This window comes from Hevea brasiliensis, chromosome 10 (assembly GCF_030052815.1).
Source record: "Hevea brasiliensis isolate MT/VB/25A 57/8 chromosome 10, ASM3005281v1, whole genome shotgun sequence".
NCBI classification, from domain to species: Eukaryota; Viridiplantae; Streptophyta; class Magnoliopsida; order Malpighiales; family Euphorbiaceae; genus Hevea; species Hevea brasiliensis.
In genome coordinates, this window is record NC_079502.1 from 97985452 (window position 1) to 98006317 (window position 20866).

The 20866-nt window shown below is 34.9% G+C and overlaps 3 protein-coding genes across 3 annotated transcripts; 2 read left to right on the top strand and 1 right to left on the bottom strand.

Moving 5' to 3' along the window:
• Window positions 1–3845: 3845 nt before the first annotated feature.
• LOC110665412 (ADP,ATP carrier protein 3, mitochondrial) lies at window positions 3846–7690 on the top strand. Its single transcript, XM_021825503.2, has 4 exons — window positions 3846–4001; window positions 5567–6056; window positions 6351–6722; window positions 7099–7690. Exons 2-4 carry the CDS (start codon window positions 5589–5591, stop codon window positions 7396–7398), a joined length of 1140 nt encoding a protein of 379 aa, XP_021681195.1. The 5' UTR covers window positions 3846–4001; window positions 5567–5588; the 3' UTR covers window positions 7399–7690.
• Window positions 7691–8520: 830 nt separating this feature from the next.
• Window positions 8521–10111, top strand: LOC110665411 (leucine-rich repeat extensin-like protein 4). The gene has a single exon (XM_021825502.2). It carries the CDS (start codon window positions 8698–8700, stop codon window positions 9928–9930), a length of 1233 nt encoding a protein of 410 aa, XP_021681194.2. The 5' UTR covers window positions 8521–8697; the 3' UTR covers window positions 9931–10111.
• Window positions 10112–10725: 614 nt separating this feature from the next.
• Window positions 10726–20854, bottom strand: LOC110665410 (transmembrane E3 ubiquitin-protein ligase FLY2). The gene is made up of 15 exons (XM_021825501.2): window positions 20146–20854; window positions 18592–18664; window positions 17916–18043; window positions 16913–17028; window positions 16628–16688; window positions 16035–16101; window positions 15884–15961; window positions 15002–15159; window positions 14854–14913; window positions 14596–14689; window positions 13567–13734; window positions 12816–13144; window positions 11764–11880; window positions 11517–11683; window positions 10726–10913 (listed from the first exon to the last, which is right to left on the bottom strand). The coding sequence occupies exons 1-14, from the start codon at window positions 20305–20307 to the stop codon at window positions 11582–11584; spliced, it is 1713 nt and encodes a 570-aa protein (XP_021681193.2). The 5' UTR covers window positions 20308–20854; the 3' UTR covers window positions 10726–10913; window positions 11517–11581.
• Window positions 20855–20866: the final 12 nt, after the last annotated feature.

The following is a 20866-nucleotide window of genomic DNA, read 5'->3' on the forward strand; positions in this document are numbered from 1 at the left end:
TATTATTTTCTGTGTGTGTGTGTATATATATATTAATAAGATTTTTTTTTTTTTTTTTTTTTTTTACTTGTTGAAGACCTAACCACTCCAGCAAAAATTGATGCATCAATAGTAAGAGATTTTTTTTTTTTTTTGATAAATGTCAAAATTAATAAATAAGAGGAGCCCTAGTTTTCACTAATTACACTAATCTTGTAATTATAATGCTAATAATATTTATACTATCAAACTAAACTAGTAATATATTGAAATTAGTCATATACTCACGTGTTGTGTGGCAAAATTTTTAATTTTTAACTTTTAAGTTTTATTTAACTTAAATTGAGTGAACTCAAACTGTTTAAATTATTTATTTTCTCTATATATTAATTAAAATTTTAATTATTATATTAATTAGTAAACTAATTTATATATTAATTTAATAATATTAGTTTAAATTAAAATAATTAACCGAATTAAAATAAAAATAAGAAAACTTATAAAAATAAAGATTTTTAAAAGATAAAATTATAATTCTAAGTTCAAAAGATAATTCATAAAAAAAAAAAAAATCATTTTTCATAATTCATGAATTTAATATTCAATTTTATTTCAAACTTAAAGTGTTCAATAAATATATATAATTTTTATAAATAAATTCTGTCACGACCCAACCTATGGGTCGGATCGGCACTAGTACCTGAGCCAGTCTAAAGCCCTCGAGGCTCGTAGTAAGCTTAACTATTCCTTAACACAATCCTAATGTCCATTTGGATCCAATTTCAAGAATTCAACTGGACAGAGTCCAGCCATAATATTGACTATTTAATGGGAAGTTTTTGACTCACCCGACCTTTAAACACAATATATTATAAATTGGGGAGCTCAGCTCACTCTCCACATACTCATAATATCATAATGGGAGCTAAGCTCCCTCATCCAGTCCAATATACATACATATAATAAGTTTACAGGTCCAACATGGCAATTATATTACAAACCCAAATCAAATAAATATTTCTAACACATGCAGAATTTCTAGGAGTTAACAGAATTATACAAATGTTACAGATATTAATAGACGACCTGTGAAGAAGAAAAGCAGGTTAATCATAACAATAATCTTCCTGTAGCCTGGAAAAATAATGAACAGGAGTGAGCGTTCGACTCAGAGAGTAAAATATCAATTTTAACCATAATCTTTATAGCTGTCTAAAGCTAATGTACCATGTGGAGTGAAATACAATATCATCATAACTTTCATACAAATCACATCAAAAAGGCAATTTGGAGCACTCACACACCCGATAATATCAAACAATACATATATTGGAGCTGATCCGCTATACAACATTCTTAATCCAACCTCTGCCAGCGAAGATCTCAGCCGGACTTTCGCTTAATAAACCAAATATGGGGTCCCAGCGAAGAACTCAAGCCGTGTCTGCCCCGAAGGACCGGGTCTCAGCGAATATCTCAAGCTGTATCTACCCGTTCTGTCCATATCCAACACTACACTACAGGCACATCAACGCATGCACACTGCTCCAAATTACTACAAACAACATCCATGGCACTTTAACAATTGTGAATACAATATAAAACGTATCTAGAATTTAACTACATATATATATATATATATATACACACATATAAGTGATGCATGGGCATGCTTGAACATATAATAATATCGAAGTTACAATTAAAATTAATATTTTATTCACAGACTTAACAATAATCGTGGCAGTATGGAAGAGAGGAAGGCATTCGTAGACTCATCTAACAATTTTTATCACAATTATTTAATAAATTTGACTCAATACAAACTAAGAAAAAAATCAAAGATGTCCTAAGTCGTACCGAAAATCCGGCAGAGTCTCCCTTATACCTGTGACCTACCCAACCTGCAAAAGGACTTAAAACGCATTTCTATATTCACAAACTATACACCCACAACTCAATCACATCACACAGCCCCTCCTGGGCTCATCCAAACAGTCATCAATCACAATATGTAAAATTACAGTTTACTCCTCATAATTTAACCCTTTTGCAAAAACTACCCAAATGAGTTCTAAAAATTTTAAAACTTTGTCCTGCGGTCCTTAGCATCATTACTAAGCTAATGCAAAAGGAATTATAATTTTCTAAGTTACTACAAATATTTTATGAATTTTTAATCCAATTCAAGCACTAAAAAATTACAAAAAAGTAAGGTTCGGGTTTACCTATGCCGATTCCTACTTCGGGGACGCGCTCAGGACGTCTGACAATGAGGGGATAGCCAAAATCTCGATCAAATTCCAAGAACTTTTTTGATAGCCTGTCTGTCTGGCCGGAAATTTATGGACACGGGTAATCGTGGAATTTCCGCGAATTGAAGGTACCTACATGAAGCCCACAACACGGGAGTTAGTGCAAAATTTTTACGAAATTTTCTAAACTCATTTAGTACTCTGAAAAATACTACGAAGTTTTCCTGGGACCTACCGAAAAACGGTGTCAAAAAATTTTAAAATTTATATTACCGCGAAGCTCTCGATGAGTGGAGGGCTTTGGTACTCTCGGTTTTCTCTTGGAGTTCACGATTTGCGAGAAATCTAGCTCAAAAGTCGAAATGGGCTAAAACTTTCTGAACAAAAATTGGGCAAACTGCTAGATGGATTTTGGTGTTCTTGGTGTCTATGGAAAGCTCTCGAGGTGTAGATGAGTATAGACATAAGACCCGGACCAAACGGTGGCCGGATCAATCGGACTTTAGCCAGGAAGTCGAAACTGCGCGAGAGCCTAGGTGGGTTTTCACGCGCATTTTCCGGCCGCTTGGGACGTTGGCTAGTCGTGGGGAGGCACTGGAGTGGCGCGCCGGTGAGGTGGGGAGGGCTAGATGGCGACAGCGCGGCGTGGGGAGGAGGGAGGAGAGAAAAAATGGGAGAGAGAGAAAGGGCGACAGGAACGCGCAAGGGAGGAGAAGGCCGGTCCAATTCGATCGGTTCGATCTGGTTCGGTTCGATTCGGTCGGTCTGATTCAAAATACAAAATTTTCATATTTTTACTCTGCTTTGGGATCGAAAATTAGGCCTAAAAATTTCGAAAAAATTTTAAAAAACTCAGAAAAATTCGTAGAGTCTAAATATATTTTTAGTTTTGCCATGTGGTCTTTAAATTAATTTTTAAAAATCATTAAAATTTTATATTTTTGAAAAATTGAATCCGATTTTTAAAATTCGAAAAATTTCAAATAATTTTCTCAAATTTAAATAAAATAAAATATTAATATTACTCATAAAATAATAAATTTAAAAATTATAAATGTTACAAATTCAATAGTAAACATTCAATTTGTAAAATTTGAGTTCAAACTTCACTCAAATTTAACATGTGTAATAACTATTAAATTTGATTTCATTACAAAATCAATAATATATTATTTAAATTTATTATATTAAAAATAAAATATTTAAAAATATATAACTCGTTATCATTCTTCAATTCAAATATTTAATTCATATGCGAGTTTAATAGTATACTTAAATTTTTATATAATTTAAAATATATTTCATAAATATAATATATAATTAATAATTTATAATTTCAAACATTCAAAATGTTATTTAAATTTCTAATAATAATAATAATCCAATTGATATTACATATATTGAATTGTAAAAATTATTTAAATTTAATTTTATTATAAATTTAAGACATTGTCCTGCATAGTATATTTTCATTTTCAACATCCCCGTCAAACAAAATCCTAACGTAAACACAACCTTATCCAATTTGGATTAATTTTTTATATAATATGCATTTTTTTTTTTCTAATTTTGTGGAGGGTTGGAATAATATACCGAAATTGCATCTGGGATTCAAGGGGAAATGAAAAGGTCAAATTGGTAATTTAAGCAGAAGCAAAACCCTAGAAAGCGCCCTTTATAGATGCCGAGATAGCCTCAAGCATTTCCCCTTACAGTTAGGAGGTCGCGTGTGTGCTGGCTCTCTCTCACTCTTCGGCGACCTCTCAGGTAACTGACTCTCTCTCTCTCTCTCTCTCTCTCTCTCTCTCTAGGGATCTTTCCTGCTTTTACTCTTTTTGCGGTATATATGTTTATATGATGATGATGATGATGATGAATCATTTACCACCTGTGTTTGACTTCCGAGAAAATGAGCTGGGCTTTGGAAATTGCTGTGATTTATTTATTTTACTCTAGAAAATTGAAAAATATCATGGCCTATTGTGCATGGGTTGTTGTGATGGTGGATCTTTGTAAACTGGAGATTTTTACATCGCATATTATTGTCCTTGTAGATCTCGTTGTTTCTTTCTTTGTTTATTCAATTGTTGAATATCGCTGTTCGGTGTTTTGAAATATAATTTGGGACCTTAATTACACTATTGAGTGGAATGTGCCAATTTATTGAGCTTAATTGGTTTTGAATTTGTTTGTGTTTTAATTTTGAGTTAATATATTGTTGGATTTCAGTATTTTTGTATCTACCCATTCTCTTCATATTCGGATAGGCTGTTTGTTTACTGGATAATCTGGGTCAAACAGAAGTGAGTGCGATCTTGATACTTGATTTACAAGTTGACTTAAATTTCTTTGCAAGCTGGATAATTTAGTTGTGCTCTTTTGGTTTGGAGCTTTTTAATGATTCAAGGACGTGTTTTTTAGTATGAATCATCAATGAAATGGTGTTTTACAATTCCTTTATATTTAATTCAAGTGTTTTTTTTTTTTAACACTTGGTTCTTTATTTTTCTTTAAAGGTTGTGCGCTAGCTTTTGGTTGCATTAGAGCTGAGACTTGAGAGACAGTCTTATAGAAAATGGTGTACTTTGTGAAATGATGTCTCATTGTAGAAGTTTATGTTGCCTAGGTGGAAGAAGGCAACAATTGAGGAACAGTTTACATATCTTCTTGCTGTGTTGATTTGTTTTGACATCTTGAAGTTTTGTATTAGATTTGTTACTTCAGAAATGCATACAAGCAAATTTCTTTCTGAATTGTAGTAAAATGAGTTTGAGTAGCAAATTCATTAATTTTATTTTGATGTCTTGTTGAATCATAGCAAATTCCTTGTTGATTTTGATTCTTTGTTTTGTATCTGGTAGCAGTTCTAGCTTATCAAATATGCTTTTGTACAATCCTTAAGTGAAGAAGGTTTTGTAAATGTAGAAGTGAATATAAGTTATGTAATTGCATGGTGAAGCACCAAATATGGTGCTATTAACATGTCAAATGGCCGTTGGCTATTTAATATAAATGTATTATATTATTCCAAATAATATGGAAAATTTTTTTCCCATGATTTTCTTGTAAAGCTGCTAATGCAGATTTATATTTGTATGTTTTCCTCCTTGGCTAGTGCTATCATGTTATAGCTTGTTATCAGGGTTTACTAGCTCTTCTGCTGTGAAATAGGTCATGTTCGTTTTTGGATTAGTTCCCTTTTGCTTTAGGCATATTTATTTCATATATATGCTGTGAATTTTTTTTTTCTTTTTTGAAGACATAAATTCAGAGGAGTTTCTCTGAAGCTCATCTGTTTAAATTGTTCATATGATTTTACATTTTCTTTTTAGGTCACCATCTTGAGTTGCAAACATGGCGGATGGATCATGGCATCCATCAGTGTATCATAAGATAAGTGGGCAGTCTTCTCTTATTTCTAAGCATTCACCCAGCTTGCACAACAGAAATTATGCCATGACTGGTGCACACGGAAATGGTCAGCAAAACCATTTGCATCCTGCACTTCATGGCACTGGTCTGGCACTTTTGTCACCCCCCTCACCTGTATTTGTCCAAGCACCAGCTGAGAAAGGTGCTAGTGGCTTTATGATTGATTTCCTCATGGGAGGAGTCTCAGCAGCTGTCTCCAAGACTGCAGCTGCTCCAATTGAGCGAGTTAAACTGCTGATTCAAAATCAGGATGAGATGATCAAGGCCGGTCGATTATCTGAACCATACAAGGGAATCACTGATTGCTTTGCTAGAACCATCAAAGACGAAGGTGTACTTTCTCTTTGGAGAGGCAATACTGCTAATGTTATCAGATACTTCCCCACCCAGGTCATTTCACATTTGCTTTTTTTTTTTTTGTTTCAGTTGTTTTTATCCCTTGATAGTTGTTTTTATCCCTTGATACTTTTCTCTTTGGGTTTAAAAAATGTGCATGCCCTGTAGCAATCACGAAAATCCAATTTGGCATCAAAGCTAAAGATATTTAATTTCCTAAGTGAAACAATAACTAGTATAATTCACTCCCTTCATAAGGAAAGAAACAAGGGAGAAAAATAGGAAATGAGTTTATAGTGTCTTTTAACTTCTCTACCTACTCATCTGGTACCTTTGTATGCATATCAGGCTCTGAACTTTGCATTCAAAGATTACTTCAAGAGGTTGTTTAACTTCAAGAAGGACAGAGATGGCTACTGGAAGTGGTTTGCGGGGAATTTGGCATCTGGTGGAGCAGCTGGTGCTTCATCCCTTCTATTTGTTTATTCCTTGGATTATGCTCGAACACGGTTGGCCAATGATGCAAAGGCAGCTAAAAAGGGCGGTGAGAGGCAGTTTAATGGTTTGGTTGATGTTTACAGGAAAACCATTAAATCAGATGGTATTGCTGGTCTATATCGTGGATTTAACATATCTTGTGTTGGAATTATTGTGTACCGTGGGCTCTACTTTGGAATGTATGATTCTCTTAAACCTGTTGTTCTGGTTGGTAATTTACAGGTATGATTTGTGCCTGTGGCACGCTTCCCATCTCTGTCTCTCATATTTGTTTATTATTCCAAGTTCCATGTAGTTTCTGTTGATGGCTTCTAAGGATGGGTAAGGAATAGCTACACCTGTGTTGTTTGGAAACCTTGACCACCTATGGCGGTCAAGTGCCATGCAACTTAAATTGGGAACTTGTCAATTATGTCTGTACCTTTTAAACATTGTTTGTATGAAATTCGCCCCAACACTTGATTGATGTTATACTGATTCAATCTCAATGCGTGTAAAGTAGGTTACTAGGGTAGGTCTTTGTTTGTTTCTCTTGTGTTTGAATATAAAGGTAGACTGCATGTTTAATGCTGCTGCTTTTTTTTTTGGGTCTCAACAGGATAGTTTCTTGGCTAGTTTCTTGCTGGGATGGGGAATCACAATAGGTGCTGGATTGGCCTCTTACCCTATTGATACAGTTCGAAGAAGGATGATGATGACCTCTGGAGAAGCTGTGAAGTACAAGAGCTCTTTGGATGCGTTTTCACAGATTGTCAAGAATGAAGGTTCAAAATCCCTCTTCAAGGGAGCTGGTGCAAACATCCTGCGTGCTGTGGCAGGTGCTGGTGTGCTTGCTGGTTATGACAAACTTCAGCTCATTGTCTTTGGCAAGAAATATGGATCTGGTGGTGGCGGCTAATATGGTTACTAGTTATGATGATGACGATGATGAAGAGTGATGCTTGTTTAGGTTATATTTTCAAGTTGAATAACTTTTGGAGGAACGTTAGTGATCCCAGTATTTAGGGAGTTGATATAAAGCGTATAGTTGCCTAGAACACTTTCAATTTTGAATGTTGTTAGATGGTCTTTATTTTGTTCTGTGTGTTCTTTGAGTGAGAATAATTAGACAATGTTCCTTTGGACTGGGCTTATTTTGTAATAGTGTAGTGTTTCCTAAAATTAAATATATCTTTCAATGTTGTTTCAAATATGACGCCTCTGCAGGTTTGGTTCAATTTTCTATTATGTGATTGATCCGGCATCTTCAGTACGAGATCGGTCGAAAACTTGATCCCGTATTACTAAACATCTGGAGTACATGATCCTGTATTACTAAACTCTGGCACAAGACGACCATTCAATGTGTATACCATTAGCTCAGCGACTAAAGTTTATCCTTGTAGTATAGATCATCAATTAATTATCTACTCATAATGTCCAAAAAATGAGCTCTAAAGAGGAAGAAAACACTCTTATGGTTCATTTGGTTTTGATTAGAACTTGAATTGTTGGAGATTTTACAATCCTTTAGACAGGCTCACGAATCATTAGGACCAAGTTTGAAGAAGATCTCAGACGAAATTTGTTATCGTCTAGATCACTCTCTCTGGTGTTACACATGTTTATTGATTGCTTCAATTGCAAGAAAAATTACGCCCTTTTTTCTTCACGGGGGGAGCTGTCTTTCTCCTTCTCCACTTCAAACAAACTGTGAAAACTACCCATAAAAATATGGAAGGAGGTAAGTCCTTATCATGCGCATCGTCTTCTCTTAACCCCATTTTTCTAAACCCTTCTTCTGCAACTAATTCTTGATTAATCCTATGGAAGAAAGAAAGTTTCTTGTTCAAACTGTATCCATCATCACCAATTCTTTGTCTGCTACTATTGCCATCTTAAGCCTTACAAAAAGACAACAGCAACTGCAAGAATGAGACACAATTGTTTGGCTGTTCTGTAATGCTCATTCTTATCTACTTCCCAAAACAATATGTTTTAAGGTTTTATGTGTAATGTAACGGTTAACTGTCGCTGTAATGGGTCGTTGAAAATTTTCTTTGTAATCTATCATCTAGAAAAGAAAATCAATGTTTTCAATTGGACATGAGCAGCATGATTAGAAGGAAGACCAGAATAATTCCAATTTGGCAAGAGGTAGCTCCTTACATAAACAGGTAGAGCTTACTACCTTACAACCTTAAACCCACATTACACAATGGCTTCTTTTTGGCTTAATCCTATTCCTTTCCGAGCTTTATTAATCCTCTTACTTTTGCACCTATCTTGCTTGTTCAACAATGTAGCTGCAAAGCATGGCTACTCTGCCCGTCATAGCCACCACTCTCACACATCAAACCGGAGGCTGCAACGAGCTTATATCGCTCTTCAAGCATGGAAACGTGTGATCTTCTCCGATCCTAACAACTTTACTTCCAACTGGGTTGGTCCTAATGTATGCAAATATACTGGTATTTATTGTACAGCTGCTCTTGAAGACCCCAAAATCAAAGTTGTAGCTGGAATAGACCTCAACTTTGCTGATTTAGCAGGTTTCCTTCCTGATGAATTAGGCCTCTTAACTGATTTAGCACTCATCCATTTAAATAGCAATCGCTTTTGTGGCATTATCCCACAAACTATATCCAATCTTTCTCTTCTCTATGAGCTTGATCTTAGCAACAACAGATTTGTTGGTCCTTTTCCTTCTGCTGTGCTCTCTCTTCCTATGCTCAGCTATCTTGACCTTCGCTACAATGAGTTTGAAGGGCCATTGCCTCCTGAACTTTTCCAGAAAAAGCTGGACGCAATATTTGTTAACAACAACCGTTTTTCTAATGTGATTCCAGCTATTCTAAGTGGAAGTACAGCCAGTGTGGTGGTCATAGCTAATAACAACTTTGGAGGCTGCCTGCCTCCCAGTATATCTAATTTTGCAGAAACTTTAGAGGAGTTGCTGTTGATCAATACCAGTTTGACAGGGTGTTTGCCACCAGAAGTTGGATATCTCTACAAATTGAGGGTGTTGGATGTTAGTCGTAACAAAATAGTTGGTCCTATACCTTACAGCCTTGCAGGATTAGCTCATTTGGAGATTTTAAATTTAGCCCATAATATGATGAGCGGACTTGTACCTGATGGAGTTTGTGTATTACCAAGTCTGTCTAATTTTACCTTCTCTTACAACTTCTTCTGTGAGGAAGAGGGCATTTGCATGAACCTGACATCTAGAGGCATTGCCTTCGATGATCGTCGCAACTGTTTGCCAGAGAAGCCACTGCAAAGGAGCAAGGAAGAATGCAACCCAGTGCTTGAGCATCCTGTGGACTGCTATGAGGAAAGGTGTGCTGCTGGTGGTGGAATTTTTGGTGGTGCAGCTCCTTTTGGTCCTGCAGTAGTGCCTGCAGCAGCTCCTATGTTGCCACCTTCCATTGCTCCAAGCTCTACGTAAATAATCTAATAATATAGTTATCATAAATCAAAATAAGTTTCAATCTTCAGTTTGCAACTGGCCTTGTAAATAAGTTTCTTTTTTTTTTTTTTTTATGTATATATTGCTTGGAAAAACTGTGCTTCACAGCCCACGTCCTCCATGACCACAGATATAAAAGGACAAAGTCAGTTTTAATTAATTCTCCAGTTTTCTAGTTTTCTAAAGCATACCCAAATCGTGGTCACAAGAGTTTCCTCTGTTATGTATGCCTAATATGGGATGTTTCAAGAACTCATTGGAAATTTAATCATGGCTCTCTCCTTATTTCTACTTTCATGAGATCTTCCATCAAGTCACTGTTAGAAACTTCCATATCACATTTTCCACCTTCATGAATCAAATACCTTCTTACATTTCCAGTATCTGTAAGTACGTATCACACATCGATGTGATCCTCACAGGTGATACAAAATTATTCATAGGACAGAAGTCGAGTCGTTTGGTTAGTCAGTAGACCTGCTATTTTTTAGGCAATGGCCTGGCTTTAGATTTCTTGAAAAAGGAAAAAAAATGATCAAATGTCTAAAACACCAACATTAGCTCCACGTCCAAGAAGGCTATTATATCATTATCCATCAACTGAATCCAATACAACAATTTGGATGAGGGGAGAGGGTTTGTGAAGTGAATGGTAACCAAGGCTACAACTTCTATGGAACAGAAACACCATCAAGCACTCGGCCCAAATTGCATATGCCTGACCATAAGAAAATTTATTTGCAAAAGTGGGGGAAAAATGCAGTGCGCCAACAATGAAATTGAAAATAATTTGCATTTCTGAAATTTCCATGAGTGTGCTAAAGATATACATTATACAATTACTACAAGAGATGTCAAGTACAATTTGTTGCAGCATCAGTAAAGTTCAATGTTGCTTATGCCTCTATCTCAACTATCTTCTGAAGATGTACCCAACCAAATATAGGGGTTCTTTTCCCAACCTGAAATAAAATAGATATGTGAGTACAGGATATGAAGAACATAATCTGATTACCAAGGCCAGCAACATGAGATTATGCAGTACTAGATCAATTTCCATTAGAGAACCATTATTTACTCAAAGCAAATGATGGATGAAATTTACATAGGCCAAGGATCTATATTGATGAGGGAAAAAAAAAATAATCTCACATAAATGTCAATGAAATTTGAAATTTGATGAAAAAGAAATATTAAGTATCCCTTGATCTGGAATCATTAGGAAACTAATGGAAATGGCAATATCTGTCATCTGCTTAATTACATGAAAATTTGAACTACAAATGCTGTACAAGACCTAAATGGGAAAAAGAAAATCTAGGGCCAGTAGCTCCCTAATGGATAAGTACAGCTATTGTTCAATCTGTTCTACTTTATTTGAAGGGACCTGGCAGCCTGCAACGGATAAAGGTATCTTCAAGTTTTTAACCCTTAATCCAATGGGTCTTCCAATGGATCCAAGAAGTGATATAAGGGGATATCAGTTCCCAGGTAACCAAAACTCTATTGCAAGAATCTCAACCTAAAAGTAAAAAGAGTACTTCAGGTTTGCATCAGGTCATTACCTGAATTAACAGTTGGGAAGTGCCAATCAATCCTATGTAATATAAATGGAAGTGGAATAATCTCCCTAAGCTGGTGGCAGTGGTCGCCGGCAAGTTGGGCATTCCATTTTGATATCCATCCACCTTTGTAGACAACCAGAATGAAAAAAATGATCACATGGAGTCACCTGTCAGAAAAATGCAACCTGAAGTGACTCAAGTGAACAAGGGAGGGGAAAAAATAGAACACAAAATCCCAACAGTGTACCATGCAATCATTAGAACGCTGAGTGAGATCAATTGCAGTCATGCAAATAACACAGTCTGTGGCCTGATTTGTATCCTGGTCAAACCTTCTATAGTAGCTATATTTCTCAGGCAGGATCTGCAAACAAGTAGACCACAGTGATTCTCCATAAACAAAGTCATAAAAAGCTTTAGAAGAAAAGAAAGGGATACCAAGAACTCCTATTGAAAACCTTGCCACATTTCAATAAAAAACAAGGTTTCTACTAGTCAGAAACATAGAATGTCACACCACTTGTGGTGCTGTTGTTGTTGTTGTTGTTGTTGGTTTTTTTTTTTTTTTTATTATTATTATTTTTTTTTAAGAACAAGATGAAGTAAAAAAATAATCAAGTATAAAGGCATTGCTGAGTTCCTTTACATAGATCCAGTATGCAATGCCTATCAACCAGAAAGCACAGCAGGAAAATAATCTAAGGTGAAATTAAACCTTCACAATTATATTCATCAATAAATTCTGGAAAATCCATTATATGTGAAGAAGTTTCTGCATCTTTAATTGGAAAACAGGACACTCAGGCGGAGCATCAAATGTGTGCACATCATACACTTAAGTTTGTGTACGAGTAAATAAAATAACCATAATAGTGAACATATTCACAAAAATTTCACATAATTTAATAATAAGATACACACACACACGCAAGCACACACACGTGCAGAAACGAGAATTTTGAAAACTGGTGAAAAAAATTTCATAGAGAACCAGATATTGAGTATCAAAATTGTTCAGCCAGGACAAATAATATAACTTCAGAAATTATTGCAATGAAAACATTCAGGTACATGCACTATGCATTGCTCAGTACCACATGGCTTGATCATCCAATGTACTCAAATTGCCTTCTTAATATATAATGCATAGTTTCTGTGTTTGCGCATGTGTGTATTGGCACATATATGCATGTGAAAATGTGAATAGGCACACTCATGACACAAGTTGACAAAATCCATGGGTAAAGTAAAGGAAATGATTTGGCACAAACAAAGAAAATATCTAGGATTGTGTCCAACCTGTCGAGGAATGAACCACCGAGACCCAAGATAGTGTTGAAGAAGAAGAACTGATGCTTGAAGTCCGATAAATATACTCAAACACATACACCAAGTCTTGTCAGGCTCAATGCGCATGAAGTTCTTAGGGCATCCAAATATATATAATGGGACTGCTAGCCGAGTAATGGTCATGCCTACGATATAATGTGGGTGCAAAGATTTTCTTGAATCACGAATAATATTAGTGATTATTTGAGGTATCCAAAAGGAGTACATCAAGAGCAGAATTGGTCGCAGAAAATTATGGAACTCATACATGACCAGAATGCCTCCCAAAAGGATCCCATCTGCAAATAGTAATAGAATTTATATCAAATTAGCCCAGGAAAACGAAAAAATAAACTCAATAATTTAAGCTAGCATTTGCATTTGCAAGCACACTTACACATATATGTATACACATATGTATGTATGTATGTATGTATGTATGTATAGCAAAATGTCAAGGGAACTCAAGAATGCATAAACCATAACTTCCAAATAGATTAATTTATCAGTACAAACGAAAAGCAATAACAATAGGTGAGCCTGTAAAAAATAGCAGAAGAGATATACCATAATGTGTGCATAAAAGATACAACTTCAAGAATGTTATGTACATCAGTGCATGGGTCTTTTTGCATGTGTGTATCATTGTCAGACAGTAGATCCAAAAAATAAAATTTCCACCCATAAAATTGATGAGTAGCATTTCCTAAGTGTTACTTACAAAAACGACTATATAGAACTGAGAGCTCGCGCCTCATTGTCTCCCAACCCTCCCCACTATTCATGGGCCTGCTTGCTTTCCAGATAGCAAGAAGATATCTCATCTCAAAAATTGAGAAGACTACAAATTTGAAAAATGCAGCAGTTGCAAAAGCATTAAATAAGGATTCTGCACAGCAAAGAACAACAGGTGAGAAAGAAAAACTTGGCAAAAACTAACGCAATAGGTGAAAATCGGCATGATGAATTAATCAGAAAAAGATTGTTGTGCCAATTCACATGATAAGCAAGTGCAGAAACAATAGCAGGATTAAGATGCCTCAAGACATAAAAAAATTAATAATAAAAATGTGAATACTATTCAAGCTTAAATGAGCAGCTCGAATCAGGGAAACCCCACTTGGAATTTCAACATGACACTTGCTGGTTTTCCTCACATGAACCATCTTCACTTTGGCATTAGAAAATTTTGAGGAAGCAATTCTAGGTAGACTATGTCTATGTTTAGCTGTAGACTAAGCCAATAGGAGCATGCCACATAAGCACAACTTGTACTTAATCATGGTTGAGGATGAGATTTAACCATGAATTTTGCTGATGTAGTGCAATTCTATTGGTATAGGCTATAGGCAAATTATGAACTGATTCTAAGAATAGATTTTGGGACAAATGGTTGCATCAGATATACATAGTTTGATATTTCCCAACCTAAATATATTCCATTTGGAGTCTGTAGGATGCATAGAGATACACAAATACATGTAGGCATAGTGTTTCAAGCATATCCACTCACAATTCTAAACTGAAAATACATAAAAATTGTTGGTAAGGGAAATGTCATGACATGAGTAAAGGGCAGGAGAAGAAAGTTATAATAGAACTCTCCATAACCATGCCTTTACTTTGACAGCTCCATACTAGAGATAATTTCTATAAGTATACCACAAGACCTAATATACAAAAATTTCAAAACATAAAAAAAAAAAAGAGTAAATATAAGTGATTTTGGACTTATAGTTGCCAAGATTACCAACTAATATTCCTGCTGTCAAATGTAAAAGGCAAAGATAAGCATCCATGATAGCCTGCTGCCCAATCATTAATATTGAAACTTTGGCAGCTCCCTGATTCAGGAAAATGAGAACCATTGTCACTTAATTGCAATCATACGATGTCACAAATATTAAGAATTCAGAACATAGAAAAAAGTTCAAAGTAAAAAATTAATTGCTTATAACATCCATACAAATTAATTGCTCATAACAGAAATACAAAGTATGGATCTTACTGATTGAGTGTTGCTATGTTCCATTTGTCGGATCAACAGAAGAACTTGGAGGAAAGAGACCTGATGAAATCATGTTAAGGAATCCACCCAACTCTAGCTAATAAAATGACAGCATGAATCCCAAAGAAGAATGATATATTAAGGATACAAAAGTGACCATCAAGGTATAGTTCACTGCTTTATTATAGTATACTTCAATGTTGACAGAAGTAGCATTTAGTAGTAAAGGTGAGAAGCAGTCCCCATCATCATCCACAGCAGGACTCTCCATTAACCCTTCCATGTGATAACGATCACGGTCTCCATCTACAAGAATATATAATAACATAATAAAGCATGTATACAAATTCTTGTTACACTTTATAAAAGTCAATTTTACATAAACAAGAAAGGGTAGAGATTTTCATTCCACTATGCATAAGCCACACAATTAGTTGTCTTCTGTTTATTCTTATATCTGTTTCCTATTGTGGACCAAATTCATCAAAAAAGGAGGGGAAAAGGGAAAAAAGGGTCAGGGATACATGTAACATTGAGCTTTGGTTCAATGGTTTAGTGCTAGAAGAGAAAAGAAAAAAAAAAATAGGGGAGATCATATGGTATAATGTTAAAATTAAGAAAGAGATCAAATAAAAATACTAACTCAAATATTAACTACACATCAAATAGTAAAGCAATGCAGAGAAAAAATATGGAAGTTTCAAAAATTAGGGGCCATTTTCGACATCCAAATTTGTTGCACATCCATACTTATGGTCATGTGCATTCATGATTCCCTACTTTAATCAAAGATAATTTACAGATAAAGTCATAAAGGAGTCCATATAGGAAACTGGCTACCGTTCAAACTTCCTATTCCAATTATTCAAAATGAGAATAATTAGCAATTAACTATTTCCAAATTAGTAATGAGTGCTGGAGAGACTACACATCATCAATAACCTTTAAATAAAAGAAATAAGTCTTGGAATTGATAGACATCAGTTGTGAACAATAAAAAGAAAATAATATGCTGAGAGAGCAAGTGTACCATTTTGGCTGGAAGAGACACGATTGATTTGGGCTGCAATTTCAATATTACAATGTTTCTCCATCTCATAAATGGGTGCTGCAAAACAAGGTAAAATTAACTGCATTTCTTAATTTTAACTTAAACATCAAAATCAGGTACAGAAAATTACAATTTTTTCTCCTCCATATTTTATCTCTTGTAGATTCTTGGAACACTTGAGATGAGAAAACTCCAAGCTGTTCAACAGAGCTGTAGGTTAGAACTCAACATCACCTATCAACCATTGAAAATTATTTAATATGATAATGCTAAGTTTTTGGTCAATCAAAATGAATGTCTCTGCTAATGCAAGTATTTATCAAGAAGTGGACAAGCTTGAGAGAGTCCAGCCAGAGTCCAGTGCTGCATATACTTTCTGCCAATACCAGTCCTAAAGCAAAACTAGATTCTACCAATACCAACTCAACACCAACTAAAGCATACACTCTAAGTCCATCCTCCTAGTTTGAATTAAATTAAAAAAAAAATAAAACTAATAAGATCAATTCGCCAGTCAACTTACACATGTACAAATAGTCAACCTACCATATTGCCAGATTATATAACCAAATAAAATGTTCACACAGGAAAAAGAATAGAAGGCATGACTAAGTGACAAGCAATCTTGCAGCAAGAAAAAAAAAATTGCAAAACAATAGGAAACTATCCTATAAGCATCTCTAAACAAAATATGTCACTCAAAAGCAAATTAGGAAGTATTACCAAATGATACGGGTTGGATAAAATATAATCTTCTTCTTGGCTCAACTCCCCCTCTTTCCCACTGCCATAGTGCATCAATAATAGAACATTAGTACTGAAATAAATCTAATTAATCATCTACATAAGATATATCTGCAAGGAAAATCATGCAAATATTTAGCAACTAAAATCATGTGTCTCGTCAGAAAGAACAAAAGGCAGCATTTTTCAATGACAACATTCTGAAAAATGCATTTTTCAGAACTTGCAGAGTGCAGATGATATGCTAACATCAATGAGACTCACCTGTTAGCCACCATTCGAAGTTGTCTAAAGGGCCATATATAAACACCTTCCACCCTGATTTGAGCACCACCAACATTATGTGTATTGTCAAACACATCATGGAAAATAATAACACCCTGTTGTCAACAACATGAGCAAGGAATAACATTTTTTTTAGGGAATATATGAATGTATCAAGAATAATCAAATATTAAAGCAAATAAAGATATGATGAAATTAACTTAAGTGAAACAATTTATATCCTAAGCGAATAGTTAGCATTTTGAGCTCTAGTTGTAAGCCATTCCATCAAATGAACAGGAAGCAAAGGTCCTAATGTGTGAAAAAACAATAGTCATGTTCCAGCAGTACCACAAGCTTCAGCGATGAGAACAGAGAACATCCAATGTAGAATACCCAATTACACCAGTCTAGATTCAGTTGTTAAACACTTGAGCAAAAGTCCTATGTTTCTTGGTCTTTAATACAAAATCGAATACAGATATCCAAATTTGCATAAACTTCCACTGAACCAATATGTTAAAGTGACATACACAAGTTCAACAAGACTTATCCCGCACAAGTTCTACAGAGTAAAGCAATATCAACCATCCAGCCCCATAACAAAAAAGTTGCACAAGAGCATTTTCCTACTATGTTAAAATTGCACTATTAATGAATGCTACAATCATCTAAAACACATATAAATAAGCTACAATTTTCATCAAATAACTTTTTATATGTAATTGTTGCATGCAAGTGTAGTGTCCCTTCATTCCATTCAAAATTGATGTACTATGCCTATCCATCTTTTTGCAAGCACTGTTTGCGGATGGTCAAAGCTCAACTAAAGAAGGCATAGAGGCCAATCAACTATAGATAGTCAACTTTTATACAAAATTTCAAGGTAGTGTGGCACACACCCATAAATAAATAAATCCAAGAAGAAGAAAATAGAAAATACTTCTACACACAAATGAATTTGAAGAAAGGAGGATCCTAAAATGAGGGGGGAAACAATCACCTGGACATAATGTACGCCAGTTATTTTTGTTGGTGTGCTGACTAATTCAATGACAGATTCTCCGGTGGATTTCCTGAAATCTGGAAACCTGGAAGAGCCATTTGTAGAATCTAGGGATTTCCAAGTCCCTGCAATCCAAAAAAAAAAAAAAGAAAAGAAAAAACAAATATGAGAATCACAGAACACATGACCCAATTATATGCAGATTGATGAACTGGCAATTTCAAATTGCAATGCATGAGATTCACCCAGTCACTTTAATAGTTTTGTGCATACATTTTAAAATGCCTCAAGCAATTCATAATCTTGCTATAAATTTTACTTTGTTTCATAGAATGCTAATAATGATTTTGAGTTATTATGGACATCTAGAATCACATGCCAAGCGATTAATCAAATTCAAGTGTATATCCTAATATATTTGCCAACAAATTGCCACTGATACCCCCCATTATGCCAAGCAACTTTAAAGGCTGGATAGAACATGATTAAAAGCTTCCTGCCAAGATTTGGGATCAAACTGAGAAATTCTGATATACTATCAAGATTGTTGAAATAGCCAAACACCAGAACATGCAAAGTACTATAAAAGGGAAAAAATGCATTTTGTAACTAGTACATTTTTATGAAAGGTATAAATGTGTTCAATATATGACCAAGAACAAGAATCACAAACCTCGGTAAGTTCCAGTTATGTTCCATACAGAAAATGGACCCAAATCATTTTCATCTTTTCTAATAAATAGCCACTGCAAAAAGCAATACCAGTACACAAATGTTAGGTTCAACCATATCAATGCTGCAGTTTCCTTAAAAATTTTAGCCATGAAATATGGTAACTTTCCCTCTTCCCTTCAAACAGAGAAAGGAAATATTTTATCCAACATGGTTTAGCTTAGTATATCTCTTTGATGCAGTGAATTAAACAAACAATTGAATCAAATGGTACAAGGCAAAGAAATATTTTCAAATAATTGGCTTGCTTGACATGAGTGAAGTTCAAAAGTCACATGCAGCAACAAAATATTCTAAATTTATTTCATCATAATCATCAATGCATCCAAACTGTATACAAACTCACATGCACATAGTTGTGAAGCCCTAGTGACTTCTTTTCTAAAAGGATGACAAGAGTAGGTGCCTTTTCTTTCCTTTTTCCCCTCAAGTTGTCAGTTAGTATATTAATTTAAAATATAAAAAGCAAGTTAAAAAAAAAAAAAAGAAGTCCACTGTTGAATTGAACTCCTCACAAGAAGTGAAAGTTATCTCTCCAAGTTTTTTATTTGACTCCAATGAACGAGTCCTCACCCAGACTATCTCTATAGGTGGCTTTCCAAAGTCCAAATAACTTAAATATATCAGTGAGAATGAAAGTAAAATCAGCACAACACGAGTCTCAGTTCCATAACATTCCTCTACAGTAACCAAAAAAAAAACTTATTGATTAAAGATTTGATGCCATCATTCAACTTTTCTAATTTTTAATCTGGGTACTAAGTGAGGTTTAGGCATAAGATGTACTTTTGCATACTCAGGAATAGACTGCTCTTTCTTCTAATCATCCACAAAGCAGCTGACAAGTATGTCATACAATGTGATACAAGCTTAAACTTTTTCACTAACTAAAAATCTACAATCATTAGGCTAAGTAGAGAAGATCCTTTTCTTCCCCATGCTTTGAAACCTGAATAACATTCACTGTGAATATCCCTTATTTTATGGCATTCTTGGCAAGTTGAAATCCAATGTGCAATAAAGTCTTTACTAATAATACTTCTAAGACATCCTCATCAACCTCACTTTCGCAGCATTATATATTCTCTTTTACCATTTTATTCCCATATACAAATTTGCTTGTTTGTTAATGAAAACGGTATTACACCATTGAGCTATTAAACTTGGCATTCACCATTCTCATTTCTGAAAATCGTCTTCAGGTATACACCAATGTAGCGCGTCTGATGTAATCATCTAGAATTCACTACTCATGCCCATCGAAATTTTACTTGGAGAAAAAAAGCACAATTTAAGTAAATTTGAATTTAAATAAGATTGTCAATAAAAGCTTGCCAAAACAATCTAAATTTGACATAATTAACAACAAAATTAGCTAATCAAAGGTCAAAATCTTAATAAAAAATTTACAAACCTCACCAAAAATTCTCATTAAATCAACAAATTAATCCACAATTAATCACTCAAAAAAAATTCTTCAAATTCCAATACTAACCTCATCGCCCCACGACCGATTCCGTTCCTTCAAGGGTCTGAGACCCGCCACAGGACGTAAAACCACAAACCCAAACCATAACCCAAACACAAGCCGAAAAACAAACCCTAACCGTCTCCTCCTGTGAACATTCAAAAAACCCAAATTCTCACAGTCAACCATATCAACAAAACAGCCCCCTTTCACCACCCACCAGCTCGAGGAGCAGCAAGACCTGGATTTAGCTCCAATTGGTTTCCAAAAAGGACCAGTCTTGAATAATAGAAAAGCAGATAGAAACAAAACACCCCATTAGATAGCAAGCAAAAGGGTCGACAGGAAAGAGGTTGCTTGAACTGGAGTCAAACAAACAAAATGGGAACTAACGACCTGACGAGAAAATGAGAGCTCAACAACTTAAATTAGGAGATTAATTAATGGAAGTAATCACCAAACTAAACAAAAGATAAGCCTTCACTGGAAGATTCTTGAACCAGAAAATCATACCCAGAAATCTACACGCAAAACTATTATGAATAATAATAATAATAATAATAATAATAAAGAGAGTAGATCAGAGCGTTAAAGTAAAGATGGGTTTTTTAGTAGTTGAATGTTGACATGGCTGATGACTGATAGCTGGCTGCTGTTTCTCTCCTCCCTTGCTTCTCTTATTTTGTTTTTGGTAAAATGGAGGTCAATAGAGAGAGAGAGAGAGAGAGAGAGAGTTCGGTTGGGGGCT

What these genes read in the sequence shown, in the direction of transcription:
- LOC110665412 (XM_021825503.2), top strand. Translation starts at nt 5,589, where the DNA reads ATGGCGGATGGATCATGGCATCCATCAGTGTATCATAAGATAAGTGGG. An exon ending in TCAGATACTTCCCCACCCAG is followed by an intron (nt 6,057 to 6,350) that starts GTCATTTCACAT and finishes TATGCATATCAG; the next exon opens with GCTCTGAACTTTGCATTCAA. An exon ending in TTCTGGTTGGTAATTTACAG is followed by an intron (nt 6,723 to 7,098) that starts GTATGATTTGTG and finishes GGGTCTCAACAG; the next exon opens with GATAGTTTCTTGGCTAGTTT.
- LOC110665411 (XM_021825502.2), top strand. Translation starts at nt 8,698, where the DNA reads ATGGCTTCTTTTTGGCTTAATCCTATTCCTTTCCGAGCTTTATTAATC.
- LOC110665410 (XM_021825501.2), bottom strand. Translation starts at nt 20,307, where the DNA reads ATGGTTGACTGTGAGAATTTGGGTTTTTTGAATGTTCACAGGAGGAGA. An exon ending in TGTCTCTTCCAGCCAAAATG is followed by an intron (nt 15,160 to 15,883) that starts GTACACTTGCTC and finishes ATATTCTTGTAG; the next exon opens with ATGGAGACCGTGATCGTTAT. An exon ending in ATACCTTGATGGTCACTTTT is followed by an intron (nt 14,914 to 15,001) that starts GTATCCTTAATA and finishes TGATTTCATCAG; the next exon opens with GTCTCTTTCCTCCAAGTTCT.